Source organism: Apis cerana, linkage group LG7 (genome assembly GCF_029169275.1).
Source record: "Apis cerana isolate GH-2021 linkage group LG7, AcerK_1.0, whole genome shotgun sequence".
In the NCBI taxonomy this organism is placed as follows: Eukaryota; Metazoa; Arthropoda; class Insecta; order Hymenoptera; family Apidae; genus Apis; species Apis cerana.
This window is the reverse complement of record NC_083858.1, coordinates 13,602,963-13,624,932: the sequence shown is the minus strand read 5'-3', so window position 1 is coordinate 13,624,932 and position 21,970 is coordinate 13,602,963. Positions and strand designations below refer to the sequence as shown.

At 31.4% G+C, this 21,970-nt stretch overlaps 1 protein-coding gene across 4 annotated transcripts in view; it reads right to left on the bottom strand.

Moving 5' to 3' along the window:
* Window positions 1-1,118: 1,118 nt before the first annotated feature.
* Window positions 1,119-21,970, bottom strand: part of LOC108001537 (nuclear receptor coactivator 6) — a 170,578-nt gene continuing 149,726 nt past the window's right edge. For all 4 annotated transcript variants that reach the window (XM_017062572.3, XM_017062573.3, XM_017062574.3 and 1 more), the window contains 6 exons: window positions 11,608-12,232; window positions 10,156-11,191; window positions 8,385-8,529; window positions 4,959-5,160; window positions 4,440-4,706; window positions 1,119-4,179 (listed from right to left, as the gene is read on the bottom strand). In XM_017062572.3, coding sequence (XP_016918061.2) covers window positions 3,928-4,179; window positions 4,440-4,706; window positions 4,959-5,160; window positions 8,385-8,529; window positions 10,156-11,191; window positions 11,608-12,232 — 2,527 coding nt within the window. In that variant the 3' untranslated portion in view covers window positions 1,119-3,927. The remainder of the gene's footprint in view (window positions 4,180-4,439; window positions 4,707-4,958; window positions 5,161-8,384; window positions 8,530-10,155; window positions 11,192-11,607; window positions 12,233-21,970) is intronic.

Sequence of the window (21,970 nt, the reverse complement as noted above, 5' to 3'; positions counted from 1 at the left end):
TCGTCGAAAATATATAAAAGATACTTTTAAGAAAAAAAACATAACTAAATTTTAACGATTAAATTAAAAATTTACGATACTGAAAATTCGAACGATAATTTAACAAAGATCATTAAAAAATTGAAATAAAAGAAAAAATAAAGAAAAAATATCGTTGAATCTTTTTATAAATCTCATAAATTAATAATGAAAAAAAAAATTCGAAAAATATTAAAATTAAAAATCTATGTAAACGTAACGTGAAAACGAAAAAAAAAGCATCGTGATAATGATTCATAAATTAATAAAATGAAATAAATATTAATGTTATAGCGAACGTGAATCGTAGCGCGTTATTGTATATATAGTCGATTGAACGTAGTAGTGTATATAATCGTTTTCCAAACACGGAGCGAAACGAATTTATTCCTTCGATTGTTATTGTATATATATCGACTAACGCAGTCGGTTTCTGAACACGGAACGGGACGAACGTTTTCCTTTCTGCTCTCCGAATAAAGATTTTATCGATATACGATGTATTAAATAAAATATTTAAATGTAAATGATTGTTAAATAAATAAAATATAAAAGTATAAGAATATGGTTATACGTAAATTGACAAAAAGAAGGAATAAATATTCATCGAATACAAGGATACGATAAAAAAGAACGAAACGAGTTGAATTTAAAAATAAAAAAAAAAGATATACTACTATAAAGCGTTGTGTAATTATATTCTTTTTCTTTTGTGGCGCGTTTTAAACGGTTTAATATATTTATTATATTTAATCATCTTCGATTATTATTAATTTTACTCGATGATTTGATTTATTCTGTAAAAATATTTATAGAATTACACGGTATTTATTGCTCTGTTACTTTGATTTACTTAAATTGAAATAGCATTTTTCTTTCATGATTTATATATTATAATATATACGATTATGAATAAAAGTTTATTAAATATGATAATATTGATTATAGAGTATTAATAGTAATAAATTAATAATATCAAAATTAATGATAATTGATATTTCTTACCTTATGTTTGTTAATAGCTTTCTTCGTGCGTCGCTACGTTAATTTAATAATAAATAAAGTTAAAAGATTATTCGGTATAAAATAAACTATGCCGGTTAATTTTCAACAAATATTTATTATTGCAAGCGAGTTTGAGAAAGATAGTTATCGTAATGATTTCGTGATACATTCGAAATATGCGATAATATTGTCAGACTAACACAATGACCTATCGTCGCCGCTTACATATATGTGACGCGTGTGTGCAGCGTGTAAATTGTTTTATCAAACGGGTCCTCCTCGCATCGCATTAAAACTAATATTGTTTATGCTTGTAAAGAATATGTACACAAAAGAGGGAAAAAGAAAATATTATTAAATATTGAACGAACTTAGCGTACTTAGTAAATATATCCTATGCATTAATGGAACGTTTTTTTTTTTCGTAAAAAATAGATTATGCAGAGCACCATGGTTTCTTATCATTTTTTTCGTCCAAGTCTTTCATTTTTTCTTTTTTTTTCTTTTTTTCTTTTTTTTTTTTTTTTCGTTCATTTTCATTTACTTTATTCTCAAATTAACTGGATTTGTTATATACAATTTTTTCCGCGTATCACCACGATGAATATGACGGGACTCTGTAACGCTGCTTGCAAGCGCATTACGAAATGTGGTTATTCAGGCGGCGAGATTACAATATCGCTGCCGTATCAGCGCGGTATCTTGCGAACGATCGAAAAATAAACGAGGAACAAAAACTGACTATAATGTTGTTGCAAAATTTTATGCCCTGTGCTCAGTCTTTCACGCGCGATACGAATTTTGTGTGCTCGTTTTGCTCGTCCTCTGCGAAATGATTCGATCAGCTTTGATCATTCTCTGTTTTATCGAATCATTTTCGATCTATGTTTCGGTTATAAATTGATTGACACTGTACGTACATTCCATATGGGTTGGAATTCTAGTGGTTTGAATACGATCCGCGCATTCTTAAACGGATGGAAATTAAATTATGATAAATGATAATGATAGCCGATAGATTTAACGAATTATCGAACTATCTATCGAAATAGACGATATCAGATTTGATTTGATTTTTTTTCGCTTTTTCGCTTTATTTGATCTTGATTTTCGCTTTATTTTCGCTAAATAACAATCGAAATGTAAATGTTACGATATTATTTTTATTTTTCGTTTAAAATTTGGCTAAAAAGTTACGTAATTTTTGCCACGAACTTTTCGCTGGAACGAGTAACAGAGGACAGACTCCATCTCGGAATTTTTGAGTCTACAAGTAAGTATTTCATTACCGAGCTCAAAAAACCGGAGGATCCTTCGCTTCGAATTTCTGTTGCGTCTTCTCCGTTCTGCGATTCGTCGTCGAGATTGATCACCACGGGACGATCGTCGAAGCGAAGAAGGTAAGGGTGTGGTGTACGCAAGATGTATAGTGTATAATAATAATAATAATAATAATAATAATAAAAAAATATTCAAAGGCAGGAAAAAAGAAATAACGATAAAAAATTGAAAAATGACCGAGGCATAAAATTTTTCGCAAAACCACCAAGGAGGCCCGAAATCGTTTCGATTTATCTTTGACACATTTGTTTTCGAGAGTCCTTGGTACAGTCGTAGAGAAATAAGTAAGATCACAAGCGTCATAGAGGCTCACGAGAGTCTCCGAGATTAGAACAAAAACATAAAAAATAGTAATCACTGTGTATACGTGAGCATGTATAATGATTTTGAATGGATGTTTGCATCCGCGCATATGTAATGCATCATCGCGCATACGTGTACTTGTGTTTGTGTGGATGTATGTGTATCGCGTGTTTCCTACATTACACTCATCGCTTAAATACTAACTTGTCTTATCTTTTATAATTATATACATGTTATAACGTCACTTGGTTTGCCTGTATTGTTTCGGATATACAAATATAGTATTATCCTTATTCTTTATATCACATATCGTATATAAGAAGGCACCAGAAGTAATTCTAGGTCAAAAATCTTTCCGCGAGACGAGTTCCACAATTGACATTATGCTAACCATATGATGGAAACATCTGTACGCTGTACAGTTTGTTTGCTTTTATTTATTTACGTCTGTCCACGTTCTATCATGAACAGTACACGTCGAGGCTGTAACTATTTGCGATCTGTTTTTCGAGCTTTGCATCGTGTCATCCGGTAAGATTTGTTCGCGTTAACCACGATAATTTTATTCGAATTGAATAAGAAAACGATCGAAGGTTAGTTTCATATCGTATAATTTTACAAAAATTAATGAAAAAGAAACGAAAATTTTGCCTTCGCTTGATCGCTTTACCACCGCTTTATTTATCATTATCGTATCGTTATTAATGACACTTATTATGATATATTCTATTCTCGATCCTTGTTCAGATCACGTGGAACACACGATACAATCAATGGGGGAGGGAGGGAGATCGGCAACGACTAGGCATTCGAGGCCGTCTCTGGATCATGCTTCGATCTTTAAGATCGTTCGCAGCCATGAGACCAGTGATTTTACTTCCGCATAAAAACACGATATGATGAAATTCTCCATTTTGATCCATCCAAGACTTAAAAGACACGTAACATGTACAATGAACGCGTGTTTAAAAAAAAAAAAAAATGAAAAAATGAAAAAAAAAAAAAAGAAATACAATTTCAAGTTATCAATACACCTATTCCTATATAAGGTTATCACGTTCGATTCATTGATTCGAACGCACACACGAGTGATAAGATCGTTTGCAAAATTAACAAATTGCGAAACATCTTGAATCTTTTCGCGTGCTCTTTTTTATATGTATAAAAAAAACAAATATTATTATGCTTGAAAAAGCACACGCCTTTGATAATCACACCTCTAAATACGATCGGGTTCGCGATCAAGCTCGCGTTGTTTTACTAATCGATCGCTTCTCTCAGCGCGGCTAGCTGCTCCTCCCCGAGCTTCACCTTGTCCTGAATCTCCCGACCGTCCACGATCAGCTTCGCCTTCATATTGATGAAATGTTGATAATCCGCGAATTCTTCCTCGTTCAGGTACTTGGATAGGATCGTCGACACGTTCACACTACGCTTGTCAATATTACTCTTCAGAATCTTCGCTTCTTCAAGTTGATCCATCAACTTATCCCTCTTGCTCTCGAGTATTTTCTGCGAATTAAAAAAAAAAAAGATTGTTAAAAAGATAATTTGAATATTTTGAATTTACGTGATTTGATATAAATGTTTCGACAAAAATATATTATTGATATGTTAAAAAACTACATGGAATATATGAATACTAAAATACTAAAATACGTGAATGGATATTGAAAATAGAGCTTAGAGTGCGAATCGTACGTAGAGTAGGAACTGGGTTATACTATTAGTTTTTAAAATTAATATTGCATTCAAATCTGAATAATACCCACTCTTTCCGCGTGTTCTGCCGGCATTCCGTAGAGAGCGTTCTCAGCTCGAGCTAATCTGCCACTCAAGCCGAGAAGAAGACTCGTGATCTTGCCTACTTCCTCTACATGCAGCCGATACTTGGATGCTTCCGCTGGTCGAGCAACAGCGGAGATCCTTGTTGCGACTCTTGTTCCCAAAGCCTCGTTTACTTCTCCCTCTTCGCGAACTGCTTCCTGTTCGGCTCTTAGGACCACAAGCTTTTTGTCCAGGCTCATCATCAATTCCTCCTATAAAAAAAATCAAATAAATTTCAGCTCGTTCGTTTGAATGTTTTTGTTTGAACGGAATGGAGAACTCGTAAGATTGATTTTCGAGATCGACTTTTTTTAAAAAAAATTGTTTCCAATTTCATCGTTAAAGAGATGATTCATTGAATGAAAAGAAAAATAATAAAAAGGATAAAGACAATATTAGAATGCATTCGTATTCGAGAATTAAATTCTCGATAAAATGAACGCTATCTTGTTATAATGATATACCTTTTTCTGTCTGAGATCAAGGCTATTGGTTGGAATGATAGGCGGCACATCTTCCTGTCTCGTCAATCCCTCAACAGTTACGTCACGTGAATATCTTGTGAGAAACCTTGCCTTTCCTTCGGATGTGGTGAAATAAGCGGACGTCGGAGATAGAGGACTGGTTGAATCTGTCGATAACGGAGTCGAGGGTATCGACTCGTGCCTGCAATAATGGTCGTTTTCATTTTTAAATCGTAACTGATTGGATATCGACGTAATCTTGGTTAATTTTTATGATATCACAACAATCCCCGAATATAAGATTCGCGGATGATCATAGACGACACCGATTGCATAATTCACAAACATGACTCACGATTCAATCGATCGGCACGTTTCGAGGAACAGGATATGTCTTGCGAATGATTTACTATCCTGTGATGTAATCTCAAACGCGTTTCTTGTCACGATGCGATCAACACACAATCACAAATCACATCGTTATGGTTTCTGATTCATCAAATGATGAACGATCGAATGATAAGAGAACTGATATTAAACACGACTCTTGCCGATTTCTAACGAAATTTAATAAAGTGATATGTCTCTATCTAGAAAATCTGCGATTATAATTTGCGTTTTCAATCAAACACCAATTTTTGTAAATTATTAATTCTTATAAATAAAGTTTATAAAAATCGCGCACATCCATCAATCACTCTCAGAATACATTCATATATTCGTTAAGCCATTCGTTTTTGAGAAAATAATTTCAACTTGTGAAATTATTTCGCTCAAATTCGATATTTGATCTTTGCAATAACAATTGAATAACAATTCGAAATGATATCGAACAAAAGATACATCTGAAGATGCAACTGTTAACCATTCGAAAACAAATAATAATATTTAAAAAACGATTTTAAAAATAGAAGAGAAAGTGATAAGAAATAGAAAACTTGTTGATTTGCGATGATTTTGAAGAGCGATCTTCAAAATCAATTTGCTATTGTGTCTGATCTAGCACGTGAGCTCATTCAGAGAATTAAAAGTAATTAATGAAAAGAGGAAGTGGATGCTGTTGCGAATACGATCGCTAAACCTCGTGTGGATTTTGCGCACCGCGATCCAAGAAACCACCCGTGACCACTTTCGAAAGCGTTTCTGTTCTATCAGGGTGTGGTAAGAAACTCTCTTGCTTGAGTAAGTCAATCTACTTCCAGTCAACGAAACAACGTTTTACCGTTGGAAATTACCAGAGGAAAACGTTGGTTAGACGGAACGATTGTAGGTCGTATATACACGATGGACGATGAACTCGTGTTCAAGAGAGAAGATCAATTCGAAGATACAATAAATTTTTTACTTGAGATACTTTGGAACTTTCGAGTAAAAAGAATAGGTAAGAGAGATAGCGAAAATATTTGAATGTTTTGCCAATTATCGTTTATCGTACGGTGAAAAAAAAGTGAGAACAAATATAAAAGAATAAGAAGGAATTAAAAGAAATAAGAATGATCATATAAATTTTCTACGATTATCAAACAAAAATGGAAAGTAAAAAAAAAATCATGAAAAAAGTGATTGAATCGACTAATTCGATTAAATTGATTCAGAACTCTATTGAAGAAAAAAATTGAGATTACTATTGTATGTACATACATACATATATATATATATATAAAATACATCATATAATAGTTAATTATAGAGATTTTTATTGTATTATGAAAGGGGAATTTGATTTTAATTTATACTTCTCCGTATCTTTGATCTCCATGCTAGATGTTCGTGTGTTATATTGAAAAATATATGTGACGAAAATCGCGAGGTGAAGAATCGAGCGAAACGATGTCACCGCTCGTTCGTGGCAGACTGGCGAACGAAATGATGCGTAGACCACCAAGTAGCTAGTCTAACAATATCATTTATGGCTAGTTACGCAACCGTCTTGCGCCTTTGATACTTTCTCCCGGCATATGCCTGAGGAAATATTGTCCACTATTAGATCGCATGATTTCAAATTGATGAGAAAAAATATTTTTCGGATGAAATTAATCAGCGATGACTTTAAAAGGTACTCAAGTACGTTTATGAACTTAACCGAGAACTATTTTCCAATCCTTCGTTATTCTCGCGATTTTCAAAAAAATTTCAGTTTTATATAGTTATATATGTTAGTTATATATATATATATATATGATATCATATATCAGTGTTATATATGCCTTTTGGCTACGAATTCGACTAACTCATCACTTAAAAACGACAATTAAATTCCAACATTAATGGAGCTCTTTTAACTATGATCGGCTAAGAATGTTGCAATTATAATCTTCCATATAAAAGTCAATTCGTCGATTAATAATGGATTTATTCTTCGAACGTTAGAAGATCGATCTCTTTGATCTTTTTCTTATTCGCGATCCATCGTGAAAAAAAAAAGTAAACACTTTGACATTGTTTCGTCACAGTTAAAATGTCAAATTTTCTGAAATTATAAAAATTCAACAAATGATGAATATTATAACTCGATATTTTTACCAATATTTTTCACTAATTTTCATTGACAGTGATTATACAGGAAAATAATGATGATAATAACCTAACTGCTTTTACCGAAAATCCACTGACGAAAAAATCATCTTATACATTCGACGATATAGATAGAGATTTGAGATATCTATCGAAAATGATGCATTATCGAGATGATGTTGGGTGAAAGTAAATAGCGATAGACGAATGGATCAATTTGTATGAAATATCGACGGGATCGTGTATCGTCTAGGACGATTGGTTAACATTTATGTAACGATAATGAGAGGAAATGGTGCGGATAACTGGAGAGAGAGTATGAATTTAGAATTATGGAAATTACAGAATTTTGCATAATCGTTTCCATCGAATAACGCTCGCTGTATATATACGCTCAATTTTTTTTTTTATAATTTGAAGCTATTATCAATATTATTGATAATATTGATACAGTTACAAAATGATAAACATATGAATTTTATATGTCGTTATGTCTATATATTTAATATTTTAAATTTCGATCCTTAGATTTTTGAAATATTTTTTTAAATGCGTATTTAATATATGTATGTATGTATAACTTAATCAAGTACTATTTTTTTTTATTTTTTTACATATTAATTTTTTACATACTTTTTATTTTATTACATATTAATGCTCTTTAAATAATAAAATGATAAAATAATTTTATTATGCTCAATATTCAAAATTTTTATATAATATATTTTTTTGTCGAAATAAAAAAAATATTATGAAAAAATATTATTTCATATAATATATAACTCGTATATGAATCTCTTTGATAACAACAAATTTTTTACAAAAATCTTCAGTTATTAAAATTATAATAATAATAAGAACAACAACAACAACAATAATAATAATAATAATAATAATAATAATAGTACTCACTTTTTTTCCTCGTCCCCATTCTCCGAGCAAGGGGTTGTTGGTTCTTCGAGAGACGATCGACGTTTAGGTCGCGGATGCAAAGTCGCTTCCACCCTGAACAGACCGGTAACATAGTCTGTAGGCTTTTTATGTTCTGGAGCTGGAACTGATAAAAACGAAGTGTGATCGAAAAGAAAATGAACGATATTTATAAAAATTTGAACAACAAACTAATCTAAATATATATAGCCTTTATTTTTTTTTTCAAAATAGTTTTTTCTTCTTCTATGTTGATGCAATAATTTTGCCACTTCTCTGTTTATATGTTTAAAATACTTTCTGAAAATTTCTATTTTCAACAGTGTGATACGTTTTATTGATTCAATTTTTGCAAAATGAAAGAGGAATTCACAATGTTTTCGATAAGGAGGAAACAAAATGATTTACGGTTACAAAAATAAAAAATAATGTTCAATAATATGGAAGAGATTCAAATTGAATGATAATTAGAAAAATTAGAATTTTATATAAAAGATTTATTTCGAGATGGATGAAAAAAAAATTTAAATTCAAATTTAGATTAATCGGTTAATAAAATTATTTTAAACTTAGCCTGATTTCTTTGTAATACGTATCTGCGTATGAATTTCTGCACGTGTTTGGAATCCACGTGGAAGCCGTAAAACATGTGTACACGTTCCTCTATCGAAAGGAATGGAGACAAGGGGCAATAACAACAACGTAATTGAATAACATGGTTGACTGGTCGATTGGTTTAACGCTTATTAAAATAAAAGGTCGTCGGCCCGGCCAATGGACTCCACTTCGTCGCGGATGACGCATCAACAGCTATCAACGGACGCGTGGTATGAGCAAACTAGATCGTGGATAGGTATGTATCTTATCTGTGTCTTATCATCATCAAGTGAATAATAAAATTCCCGGACAAGCGGATCGAAGCGGACGATGATATTAGCTTGGCTAAATTTACCTTGATAAGCTACCTATAGAAATGTAAAGATCGTTAATCGATGTCTTGCATAGATTTTACGTTTATTAAACGAACGAATAATATTAAATTTTTATTAAAGCCATTGATCGATGTATATATGTACCTATTTAAATAATTTTTATAAATATCGTTTATTAAACGAACGATTAATTTTAAATTGAATTCTCAAAGTTTTCATAGAATGGAAAAATATGACAAATATATTTACGACAGTCGTAAGTATAGTAAAGTATATTCATGCATTATCTAAGGAAATCTAAACCTCATCCAAAAATTTGAGTTTTTTTAAATAAAAGTATCTGTATAATGGATTAAACACATTTTTTTTCAATTTAATTTCTGTTTTAATAGAGAATCTTATTCAGTGTGCGAAATTTTCCTTATTTTTTTCATTTTTAAAATATACGTACTTTAAAAAAATGAAAATTGAAATATCAAAATATAATTGAAATATCAAATATTTATTTTTTCAATGTCTCGAAGTGATATTATAATAATAATAAAATTTAAATAATAATAAAAAAAAATTATTCCATACCTAATTCGTTATAATATGTTGTTAAATAAAACTTTTCACAAAATTAATGAAAATTAATATTGATAATATAATTATATTAATCGAACGTATAATCGAAGAGAAAAATGTAGAAATATATTCGCGATTGAAAACCAAAACATTAAATTAAATTAAACATTAAATCATGAATTATTAAATCGGTACTGTTCGAAGTCATTGATCGATGTATATATGTACCTATTTACATATATATATAAACTTACCTAGAAGAGGTACCAGCTTATCGTTCGGATTGAGCTGACTCGCCAAGTCTCGACCCAGTTCCTCGCATTCGATCTCTTCTGGCAATTTCTTTCTGCAAAGAAGAATTTCCCGAATTTTGACTGTCGATGATTCAATCTCTGTTGTTTCTGGAATATCTGTTTGCGAGGCAACGTCACTGGTAGCCGTATTCACTCGAAGCACAACCTCCGTACGTTGTAACAGTGTCAATCCTTCTATTCCCGGTTGAGGTGATACGCATGGCGACATTGGAGAAAACGATACATCCTCTTCCACCGGAGAATTTCTCGATGACGACGAGGAGGAAGCTTTCGATACGGAGCTCGATATGGAGGAAGAAGTCGAAGATCTTCCTCCTGATCTGGATTTGTTTGATAAAGAGGACCTATCCATTCGTAATTCTATCTCTTTCGTTTGATTCGAGCGAACAGGTGAACTGGATCTATTCGAAGAACCAGTGTTGTCCGTTTGAGTGGGGCTCGAGACTTTTCTATTGTTAAGGAAAGAATTCTCGTTCTTCGAGAAGCTATTGGATAAGTTTCGTGGTGAGATATGTGGATCCGAGGATCTGCCGGACGAGGAGGAGGAAGAAGAAGAAGAGGAGGAAGAGGAAGAGGAAGAGGAGGAGGAGGAAGAGGAAGAACTGGAACAGCTTCCGGATCGTCTGGGTACTGCCCCTCTTGAACTATCTCCTTCGATTTGATCCGGTGATCTTGGAGGAGAACTGGTCGGTGGTGTAGGCTTTTCCGAAACAGGTGACGCTTCGATGGAACTCTGCATCTCGAGGCCGCGTGGCCAACAACTATCAGTTGTGATCGTCATTGCAGTAGTTGTTGACGATGTTGTGATACAAGTGGTGATCGTACTGGTCGTTGTTGACGTAACGTTTGTTCTCTTTTCATTACGTCGATTCAAAAGTTCGATGTTCTGTGACGTCATCTCGATGGTGGCGCTTCGTTCACGAAACAAGTTTTCTTCAACCACCGAAGAAGGTATTTCCATACTCCGATTCTGTTTCTAATTATAATTTGTTAGATTAGTTTTTTTTCTTTTGTTTTAAAATTCAAGTTATTACAAATAAATATATAATATTTTATAATATAATATAATATAATATAACATATATATTATATTATATTGTATTATATATATATATATATATTATATCAAGATTTTATTAATCTAGAATTTATTAGATTTTATTAAATAGTATATAAAAAATTTTATTAAATAAAAATGAAAATTTAAAATTAAAAGTGATTAATCCATGAATACTTAATCGTTAATTAAAATTTCTTTTCAACGAATCAAGATTGAATAAATGAAATTGTACCATGTATCAATTTTCTATATTATATAATGATATCTATACTATCAAATATTAGCTCATCGAGGATATATCGAGAGCAAATTCGTTAATAAGAAATTATTACCTCTCTGTTTTGAGATAAAGGCTCGCAACTAGCCGCCAACTTTCTGCGTTCGCGTTCCAACTGTCGATTCCTGTCGTTAAGGACTTCGATACTCTGAGGCGACTGTCGTTCCTTACGCTGTTCGTAATCGTGCCTCTTCTCTTGATGATAATGATGATGATGATGATGATGATGGTGATGATGCTGATGTCGATCCTCCAGGTTATCGTTATTATTATTTTCACTGGTTCGCGATCTCGCATCATTCAACTGCAATTTCTTGTTCAAATCGTGCGACAACTTTCCAATCATCTCAGCCGAGTTTTGTTGCTGTTGTTGTTGTTGTTGTTGCGGTTGTTGCTGTTGCGTCGATCGTTCTTCCAACCGGTGATGAAGAGCATCCACGCTGTGCGATTTGGAAAGTTCCGGTTGTTGCTGGTGATGGTGATTGTTATGATGGTGATGGTGATGATGCTGCAACGGATGATGAGGCGTGACGCGAAGAAGAACCGGATCGTCGTGATCTCGTGGCGGTGGCCAATCCTCTAAGCGAGATGTCGGTGACATGGTCCTCTTGTAACTACCTTCGGTATCAGGCGCACCTCGTTCTCGCCGATATGCCAGATAAGAGGCCTTCGATTGACTCCTATAACCAGAAAATCGGATAATATTAAAAGATCGTGATGAAGGATTAATCATAAACGATAGATCACGATCCAATTTATTTATAAAACGATAAATAAGTATTAAGGATAGATGTACATGGAAAAAAAACAACCTTTTTAAAAATATTCACGTTACGTTTAAATAATTTTAAATAATTAATAAATAATAAATATTTATTCAAACTTTTAGAAATATTTTCAATCAGGATTGTTACGTTCGTATCTGTAAGAAGACTGATCGCACGTGACAAATACAACGATATTTGGTATGCGTGTTAATCGACACTAACTTTTTGAAACGATAGCGATGACATCATGAAAACGATAAAAATTAAATTCTTTATGGAGTACTCGCTAGAACGTTCTAATTTTAATCATCGCAACATTCGCTAATATTTATATTAATACATATTTATATAATTTATTACAAGCTATTATAAGCTACAAATTATAATTTATTTTTATTAATTTAATTTAGTTTAATTATTATTTTACCGTTACAATTTTAATTTTTAATTTTATATATTATTATTAATGATATAATTTATAATTAATATCATTGTTTATATTTAATTATCCGCTATCACGCCCGAAAATTTCGTAATATTGTTCATCCAACGAAAATACAAAATGTAAAAATAGAATAACGTGACGCAGAAAATACACTCACGTTAGATCTTCTCTTCACTGTTACAAATATATTACATATATAAATAGTTTCGCTTTGATCGTGCAAGTCAACGCATGTCTGTATAATTATGGTTTGAATTATCGATTCTCATCTTGCTATAAGCTGGAATATTTTACTATATGTTTTTCACTATATGTACATATACACTCTTTTATCGAATACATATTATATTATAATTTATTTCCATATCGGCGAATGGCATGGAATTAACGTGTGTAATTTGCCGAACCGATCGAGCTTCTACGAATGGAACAAAGTGCTCTTTTGCCGAGAGTAAAAGTGATCCATTGTTCGGTCGTCCGCTTGCGAAATTCTTACCAACGAACGCATCCGCGTCGATTAATCGCGATTATATGATTGATCGATTGAACGAACGTCACCGATTCGCGAACGCTTTCTGATCGGATTCGTAAATACGATGAGAATAGACGATAGACGTCACATCAGCATTTTCATCAACATTTGAATTTCAACTCAAGTGTTCCGATTCAAATCCCGATTTTTTCTCACTGCCAGGTTTTCCACGAACATGTGCGCGTGTGGAAATTGAGCAAGGATCCTGATCGACGATCGAGCATTGATCATCGTTTTGTTTGCTCTTCCAGCACGATTAGATGGTATTATGTAAACCGTATTTTGTGCGAAAGTCATCGTAATCGGAAAGTAAGTGTAACATCTGTTGCCAAATCCGACGTTTTGTTAGCGAAGAGAAATAATTTTGTAATATATATTTCTCTGAACGAATACTAATTATCCTTTCTATATAGCGAAAGATAAAAGATAAAAGAAAAAACTTCAATTTTATATCTTGATCTAATATCAAAGCGTAAGTTGTAACGCGATTTCTTCGCTTATGTATGCTCTTCGTAGATTGTTCTCTCCTTGAGAACTAGAGAAAGCGATGATTATTATTTCCAAATGATCACACATCGTTCAGGTGAGACCAATATCCTCAATGATTTATCAATTATCATTAATTGATAACCGACTACGGCGGGAGGAGAGGAGAGGAAGAGAAGAAAGAGAAAAAGGAAGAGAGGTTTGATTTCTTGTCAAAGTATCGATCGATGTTATTGCTCTCTCCGATATCTATGTCAAATTTATTCGTTTCGTGATCGAATCTGGGTTGATATTGTCATGCTTCGATTGTCAGTATGTAAGTAAGTATAATACATCGTCGTTGTGTGCCGAATATAAGTATGTACTTTGAATATAAGTATGCACGATATACGACAAAAGCATATACCCGAAAAACGGTTAATAAACTTCGAATCGCTTTCTCGAATTAATCGATTATGCACAGCTTGCTCGATCAAACGTGACTTTATTATGTTCTGATTACAAGAAAAATTCTAATCTTTCATTATTCTTTTACATTGATATTTTTATCGTAGGACGATAGATTGTACGTATACTGATTCATTCCTGGGATTCTATTTCAAATTATTAAGATTAAAATTTATCGCAAGTATAATTCACATTATCGGTATAACACAATCTCCAACGTAATATTTAGCAATAAATGTTAATACTTGTATATTTATGTTTTTAAACCTTAAATATATATTATAGATTTAAAAATTATAGTAACAGTAAGAATATTTAAAAAATACGAAATACGATCATAAATATTAAAAAATTTTTTTTCCGATTATTTTTATTTTTCATATTGAAATGATAATGATAAAGATCATTTGAAATAATTTAGATTAACTCAAGTTAATTGTAATTATTGTATTTATTGAAATAAAAAAAAACAAGTCCTAAAGAATTATTTTAGATTAAAGACAATTTCCGCGTCTTTATGAAAAGCAACAAAATGAAACAAAATGAAAAAAATAAAGAAAGAAATTTTTTTTAACAGCTTCCAGAAGAATTAGAAGAGTTCACATGGATTTCATTCTGGTTAGGAATGTACGTAGTTGCCGGCGGAAAAGAAAGTTTTTGCCATAACGAGGTGATTCGAGCGAAGGACGAAAGTAAAATTCGCGTCTCGATTCTAATCACGTGGGTCGATTCGACTCGAATTTTCGATCGGGACTAAAATACTGGTCAACTCGTCATAATTTTGACAAAAGAAAAAAACACAAAAAGTTTCGAACGAGTTCAATAATTTTCAATTTTTAAAAAATTTATCCCTACTCTTTGGAAAATATATTTTTCAAAATATTTTTTTTTCTCATATATCCAGAAAATAAAATCACTTTAACGGTGGCAATAATTTGACATCCCTACGAAGTATATTTATTTATCGTGCCATCACACTTTGAAACTTATCATTGAAATTAAAAACGATTTGAAAACGATATAAAACGATGGATCGAAAATTGATCGACAAAAAAAAAAAGAAGGATCTTATGAGAGATCGGTTCGTTCTATTCGACTCTATCATTTGCGAAGAGCGCGATAGTTGAGCGTGAGAACGAGAGCTTGGAAGGAAAAAATCACCTATCTCGAATCTTTCTCTCTCTTTTTTTTCTCTTCTCGAATATATGAATCGCTTCTGCTTCTGTTGTCATACATCGCATTATCCTCTATATATTTCGATTCAACAATTTGTGCGCATTTGTTTTTCTTCTTTTCTGTGATTTATCGAATAAGATCGATTAAAAATAGCTATTTTCGTTGTAAAATCACGTCTTACGCAATCTTATCCAATGTTAGCGCTTGAACGTTGCGTAATACCGGCGCGTGATAGCGCGAAATATATCATTTTATAACGATATATGCACAATTATGTAAACGAATACCGGAGACAAAAATCGTGACCATAAGAGATTTCCTGTTACGTTCACCAATCGCGAAAATTTATTCATCACTTGTCCAATCTTTCTTTGGATAATGATTGAATTTAAGAAATATTACGGAAGAAAAAAGATAAACGAATTCTTATTATGTTCGTTTATCGCAATAATGACATATAATGCAAAAATTATAATGATTTAAAAGAAAATGGTGAAAAGATTTGATTTTTGCCATTATTATAGCTAAAACCAATTATATAATTTTTATTTATATAAAGCAATATTGCAACGAAGCCATTTCGTTCTCAAAAAGTTCGTTTCGTTAAAATAAATTAAAAATTACTTAAAAATTTATTAACTTAAAAATTTATTCGTATAATCTAATGGTAAATTATAATAATCTTCTTATTGTTACATCTTCTTACGATATTCGTAAAAAATGTAATTAAATAAACGAATTTGAAATAATATCGTGAAATAAATTATGCTTTCAAGAATATAAGTTTTTAAAGTTACAACATATAAAAGTATTCTTATGAATCGTAATTTATGAATATGTGTTATTAAGAATTTCACCACAATTATATAACCATTATCCTTCTTTTTATTTCTATTTAATTATCATTATGACATGAAAATATTGATTCTACATTTATGTGTGCGATAAATAGTATATACGTACGTATAAAATGTATATAATATGACGCGAAAATGAATATTATTAAAAGAATTTCAAATTAATCGAAATGATTTTGTTGCGAAAATTTCTCAATCTATATATAAATTTTGATAGATATGAGTAATTATAGATGATAAAAGAATAAACGATATAATGCGATATAGTGGTAAAATTAATCGAAAAAAGAAACTAAAAATATTTCGAATCAATAGAAAAGCTCGGAAAATATATGTATATATAGCCAAAAAAAAGTTACATCTTACTTAAATTGAATCTTAAAATATTACATTTTGGAAATTATATCACGATTAAAAAACGGTTAACGCTTCGAATCATGCGATGAATTCATTTTAATAATTATTTTTCATTATTTTAATAGAATTAATGAAAAATTTCGAAAAACCCGAAAAACGTATCGCGAGAAAGATATTTTTTACAAATTTCTCATCGGTCGAGATACAAATGTACGGTGTATTTTTAAACTCGAGCTGGTATAATAAGCTTGGTTCGTAAAATAACGAAGTAAAATAAGTAACGAGCCATTTTACTGCTCGACTCCGATCGCAACACGTAGCCATATGAATATCACGCTTTGAAAGTTACTCATGGTAATGACCATATGTAACGATTTACACGCATGGGATCTCTTTCACGACACGTGTTTCTTCTCTTTCCTTTTATTTTCTGCTCCTCCTCCTTTCCCCTCTTGATAAAGCATGCATTGCGAATAACAAAATAAAGAGAAAGGTGTCGTCGCATATTTCTTTTTCTTTTTTTTTTTTGTTCCATAAACATAGATATTCATTAAGTTTGTTCTATTCCGATCGAGAAATTAAATTAAGTTAAAACGTGAATATGGAATATCGAAGCTAAACTATTTTTTTTTTTTCTCAGTTCATAAAACTACGATCTTTCTCCTATTTTTTTTTTTCTTTCTTTTCTTTTTTTACGAACATGTAAACAAAAAAGGAAATCCTGAAATGTTTTTAAAAATGTTGATTTATCGATTCTTACGACTACATTAATAATCACGATCAATCAGATCAATGTTCATTTAGGGAACATTTTCAAATTCAAAACTTTATCGGTCCAATTTTTCTTTGTAACATTAAATTATATTAGGAAATGGTATTACGTTATTATTATTATTACGGTAATAGTATTATTATTAATAGTATTACATTAAATTTGCTTTGATTAATTCAAATTCCCGTAAATTTCTCTTAAATAAAAACAATACGAAACATGATTAATCATTTTTTCTTTTTTTCTCATTCTTGATTGATATCTGAATATATAATAATAATTCTTATAAATAGATTTTTTTTTTATCAAGTTTCGCCTGTTGAAGAAAAGCAACGCGAAAAACGATAAAAAAATATAAAAAAATCGATTATGTAATCTCGCGACTCGTTCGTTAAGTCGAAATTACCGATAAATCACAGGTAACTGTGATTTGTCAAAAAAATTTGCAGGACAAATGAAAGAATGGCGCAGTAGTTTGGTAGAATCGAAGGCGAGAATCGTACCGAATTATCGACGGGATAAGATTCTTTCGACCGGTAATCATGGTATATCATGGTAATTGATGGTTACCAGCGCATTTCACGGTCACCAGTCGCCTTCGATATATAAGAGGATTCGAAGCGTTAAATATTTATCTTTCCACGTATGATATTGATTCTGAGCGAATTGATAATTCCAATGCAAACATACTGACCCTTCTTTCTTATCACATATCTCATACGATTTTGATTAAAATTGTATGCTTTTGGACGATGAATCGGTAAGAAATCGATATTCATCGATGTAAAAAATTTTTATTCCGAAGAAAAGAAATTTATCGTATGTTCTAGGAGATAGATAACATGCCAGATAAAGTTGCACCGTTATATAAATCCGAATATATATATATTTTATTTAACATAACTTTATACGTAAATATTTTCTTTTGTTCAAAGAAATGCCTGCCTACATAAAAAGCTTATAAGTTTTCAAGTGTCAAGATAAATGATAAATTAAATCTATCTGTAATCTTTAATTTTTTGTGTAAAAAATAAAAAATTAAGAAACTAATAAATTTTTTCCCCTTCTATATTGTGAGAAACAAGAAATATTTAAAAATAATTTACGTATATTATATTTTCCAATTCCAATGTCATTGCGACGATAAAATAGATCTGATTGTTTGTGAAAAAAACGATGGAATACAGATACGATGGAATATCGATTATCTATTCACATGTTTCCGCAAATTTCCTTTATTTATTTGATTCTTTCAAGCATTATCGTTCGATTTGAATTAGGCGTATATCGATAATAATAATTCTTTCATCGATTGTTAGTTTTTTCTTATTATAACGTTAAATTTGCAAACGATTTCATTTTACATCGATTTAATTTGTTTAGGACGATAACCGAGAAATATCGAATCCCAAAGAAATACCGTCATATATAGATGCATAAGATAAATATCATTGAAACTTTCAGTCAATTCTGGAATTCGAACTCATTGATTTAATACGCGTTAATTATAAATACGCGTGAAACAAAAGAAACCGGTTTTCACGAAAGTCGTTACGTGCCGTAAATTTTATTTTTAAAACCGTATCATTTAAATTGGATTTACTTACCATTACGTGGGAATGTTTTTGAATATAAATCACGATTAATAATTATTCAAATACGAAAAATATATGGAAAAATTTTCCTTTGTTGAAAGTAGGAACAAAAAAAAGAAAAAGATTATTGAATTTAAAATTCGAATAATTTAATATTATAAATGAAGCAAGAATTTTTCACATTCATTGATTCGGAAGACTCGTAAATCATCGAATGAAATTCAAGAGACGTTAATGTTGCTAACATTTGGTCGATTATACATCTATTAAGAGGGATTTATAGTCGATGGACAGAGGAGATATCGAGTCGGTGAACAATTATTACGACACCTCGCTAATTAACTGAAACTGAGTTTGATCACGCGTAACTTGATCCCAGACAGCAGGAGGAAGCCGAGGAAAGAAATGAGGGGGAGCGAAAGAGGGACGGACGAAAGAAGGAAGCGCGACAATTTAATATTTATGAGGAGATCGGAGCAACAGTTTAGTCATTGAAACGGATCGCTGCAACGATTGTCGTATCCGGTGACACGAAAGGATGCCGATTCAAACGAATCATCTGGAACACGCCCGCATACGATGTATATGACATACCGCGATCGATAATATTCCTTGATACTTTTAAGCGAACGTTTGATTGAAAACGATTAAACTAAATAATATTAAACGAATAATATCGATTATATAATTTATATGATATACTTTATTTTTATTGTTCATTAATATAGTTCAGAAATTCAATGGTAATTCTTTTATACAACAAGTACTTATATATGTATTTATTTGGATTTGAATTTAAAAATTTTAATAATATATACATTATTTTCGTGTTACGTAATTTTAAGTAAAGATTTATATTTTATTTAAAAAAATTTTCTTTTAGATTTTTTTGCAATTTACATAACACTTGCGATCAAATTTCATTCGAGATTATCGATGTTTTCGATTATAGTATATACGCATCACGGTCAGCTGTCTCCTTTGCACCGCCATTTGTTGCTGATTCGATATATTTGATATACATATGCACACATACGAACCATATGGATGCCTCGTCATCGTTCTCGTCATAATACGTTGCAAAGTCTCGATTAATATAATTATATAATAATTATTATAATTATTATATGGAATTCTCATATTCGGAAATTTCGAATTATTGTATTTCGCTTCAAAAGCTTTGTCTCTCATGGAGATACGCAAAAGAAAATCTTCTATTGGAATTCGATCTATCGATTAATCCGATTCGATAAAATCGTGATTCGTCAATTATTTACCGATTCGTTTTCCGACACGTTGAAAAATTTTAATCGTCGAAATGTCAAGCTATGAAACATCTATATCCATTTGCTTATTGTTTTCGTAAAAGTATGTGCTTCGAGCATAAAATGTTAAATCCGTTCCAAATCTAACTTCGGTTTCTTCGAGATCAGGAATATCGGAATGTTTAAATATTCGTTTCGACAATTTGATACACGGAAAGCTAATTAGCTTTATTCTCATTCGAGAAGGAAACTTTAACTTTAGGATTTTCATCGATCTTCTAATCATCAAAAGTGAAAACAAAATTACTAATTTATTAATTATATATATTTTTTTATTTCTTTGAACATTGTAAAACTTTATAAATTAAAGATTTAAGAATTAAAGGTTTAAAATTTCGTACAAGTATCAGAGATGTATGCATGCGATTAATATTAATAAGTAATTAATAAAAATATATATAATAAATAAAAATATTGGCAAAATTATTGATCGTGAGCGGGTTTTTTGAATCATATTTGATATCGTAACGATATATTCGATTCGAAGGACTTCGATTCGGTCCTCGAGACAAGAAGAAAAACGAAATCGACGAAAAATTCGATTTTTTGTTTCATGAAAACGCGAAATTGGACAGAGCGAACAATGATGCGAGTGAAACTTTGGTGTTGTTCGTAATTCCTCGAAAAGTAGGTAACCTTCGTTCGATGGCGATCTCGAAAAATACTGTATATATATTTACGGTTCGAGAATATATGTACATCGGATGAAAGTGCACTCGATGTCTCGGAAATTGCACACAATACTGTCGAGAATAGTTTTCTTTGCGAATATTTTAACAGAAACGATAAAAATTTACAAATCGTTGATCGATCCTTGGATCCATTCTCGAAAGGAGCTACGAAATCCTGCTCGAAATAATTGCAATGTGAATTTCGAAATGATCGTTTTGAATTTGATATTTCGAATAATTTTTATCACGCAACGAGAATTATTTAAAATTTCGAAATTTCGAAACCACTTTTTATTCCATCGCTTTGTAATATCCAGTCGAATATACGAGTTGTGAACTTGATTAAAGATGTTACATAATTATTGAACGAAGGATCGGTAGATTATGCGCTATATATATATATAAATAATAGAATAAAAGAAATTTGGAATTTTTTCACGAATTTTCATGTTAAAAGTTGCATCGAATAATATTTTCAACTATAATCCAGACAAATCATTGTCCTACTACACGTTATAAAGGAGAAAATTTCTGTTATTTAAATTATTTGAGAAAAATAATTTTCCTCGTCATGATGAAACAACACGGTTTAAAATGCGATTGGACGATTAGAATACAATTAACAATTTTCCACGATCAGCTTGAATTTCATCGTTTGCCTTTGATTTCCATGTCGCGAGTCACGGTTTTCGACTTTAGTTTCGTGGAATACGCTCCCGCGGCCAATGTACTTTTACTGCCTATTCGCAGTTTCGAACAGGGAGGCTAGTACTGTTATGAATGGTAGCAACGAGTGAACAACGGACCGGCATAGCATCATTGCCGAACAGCTAGGTATTTCGCTATTTTCCCATGCTGTGTTGCGCACAGCTATCGCGAATCGATCGCCATTGCTGCCGTATGAATTCTCAAAGATTCTATTCTCACGAAAAATCCGTTGTGTCTTCGTCACTTTGTGAAAGAAATAATTGATCGTTGATAACGAGAC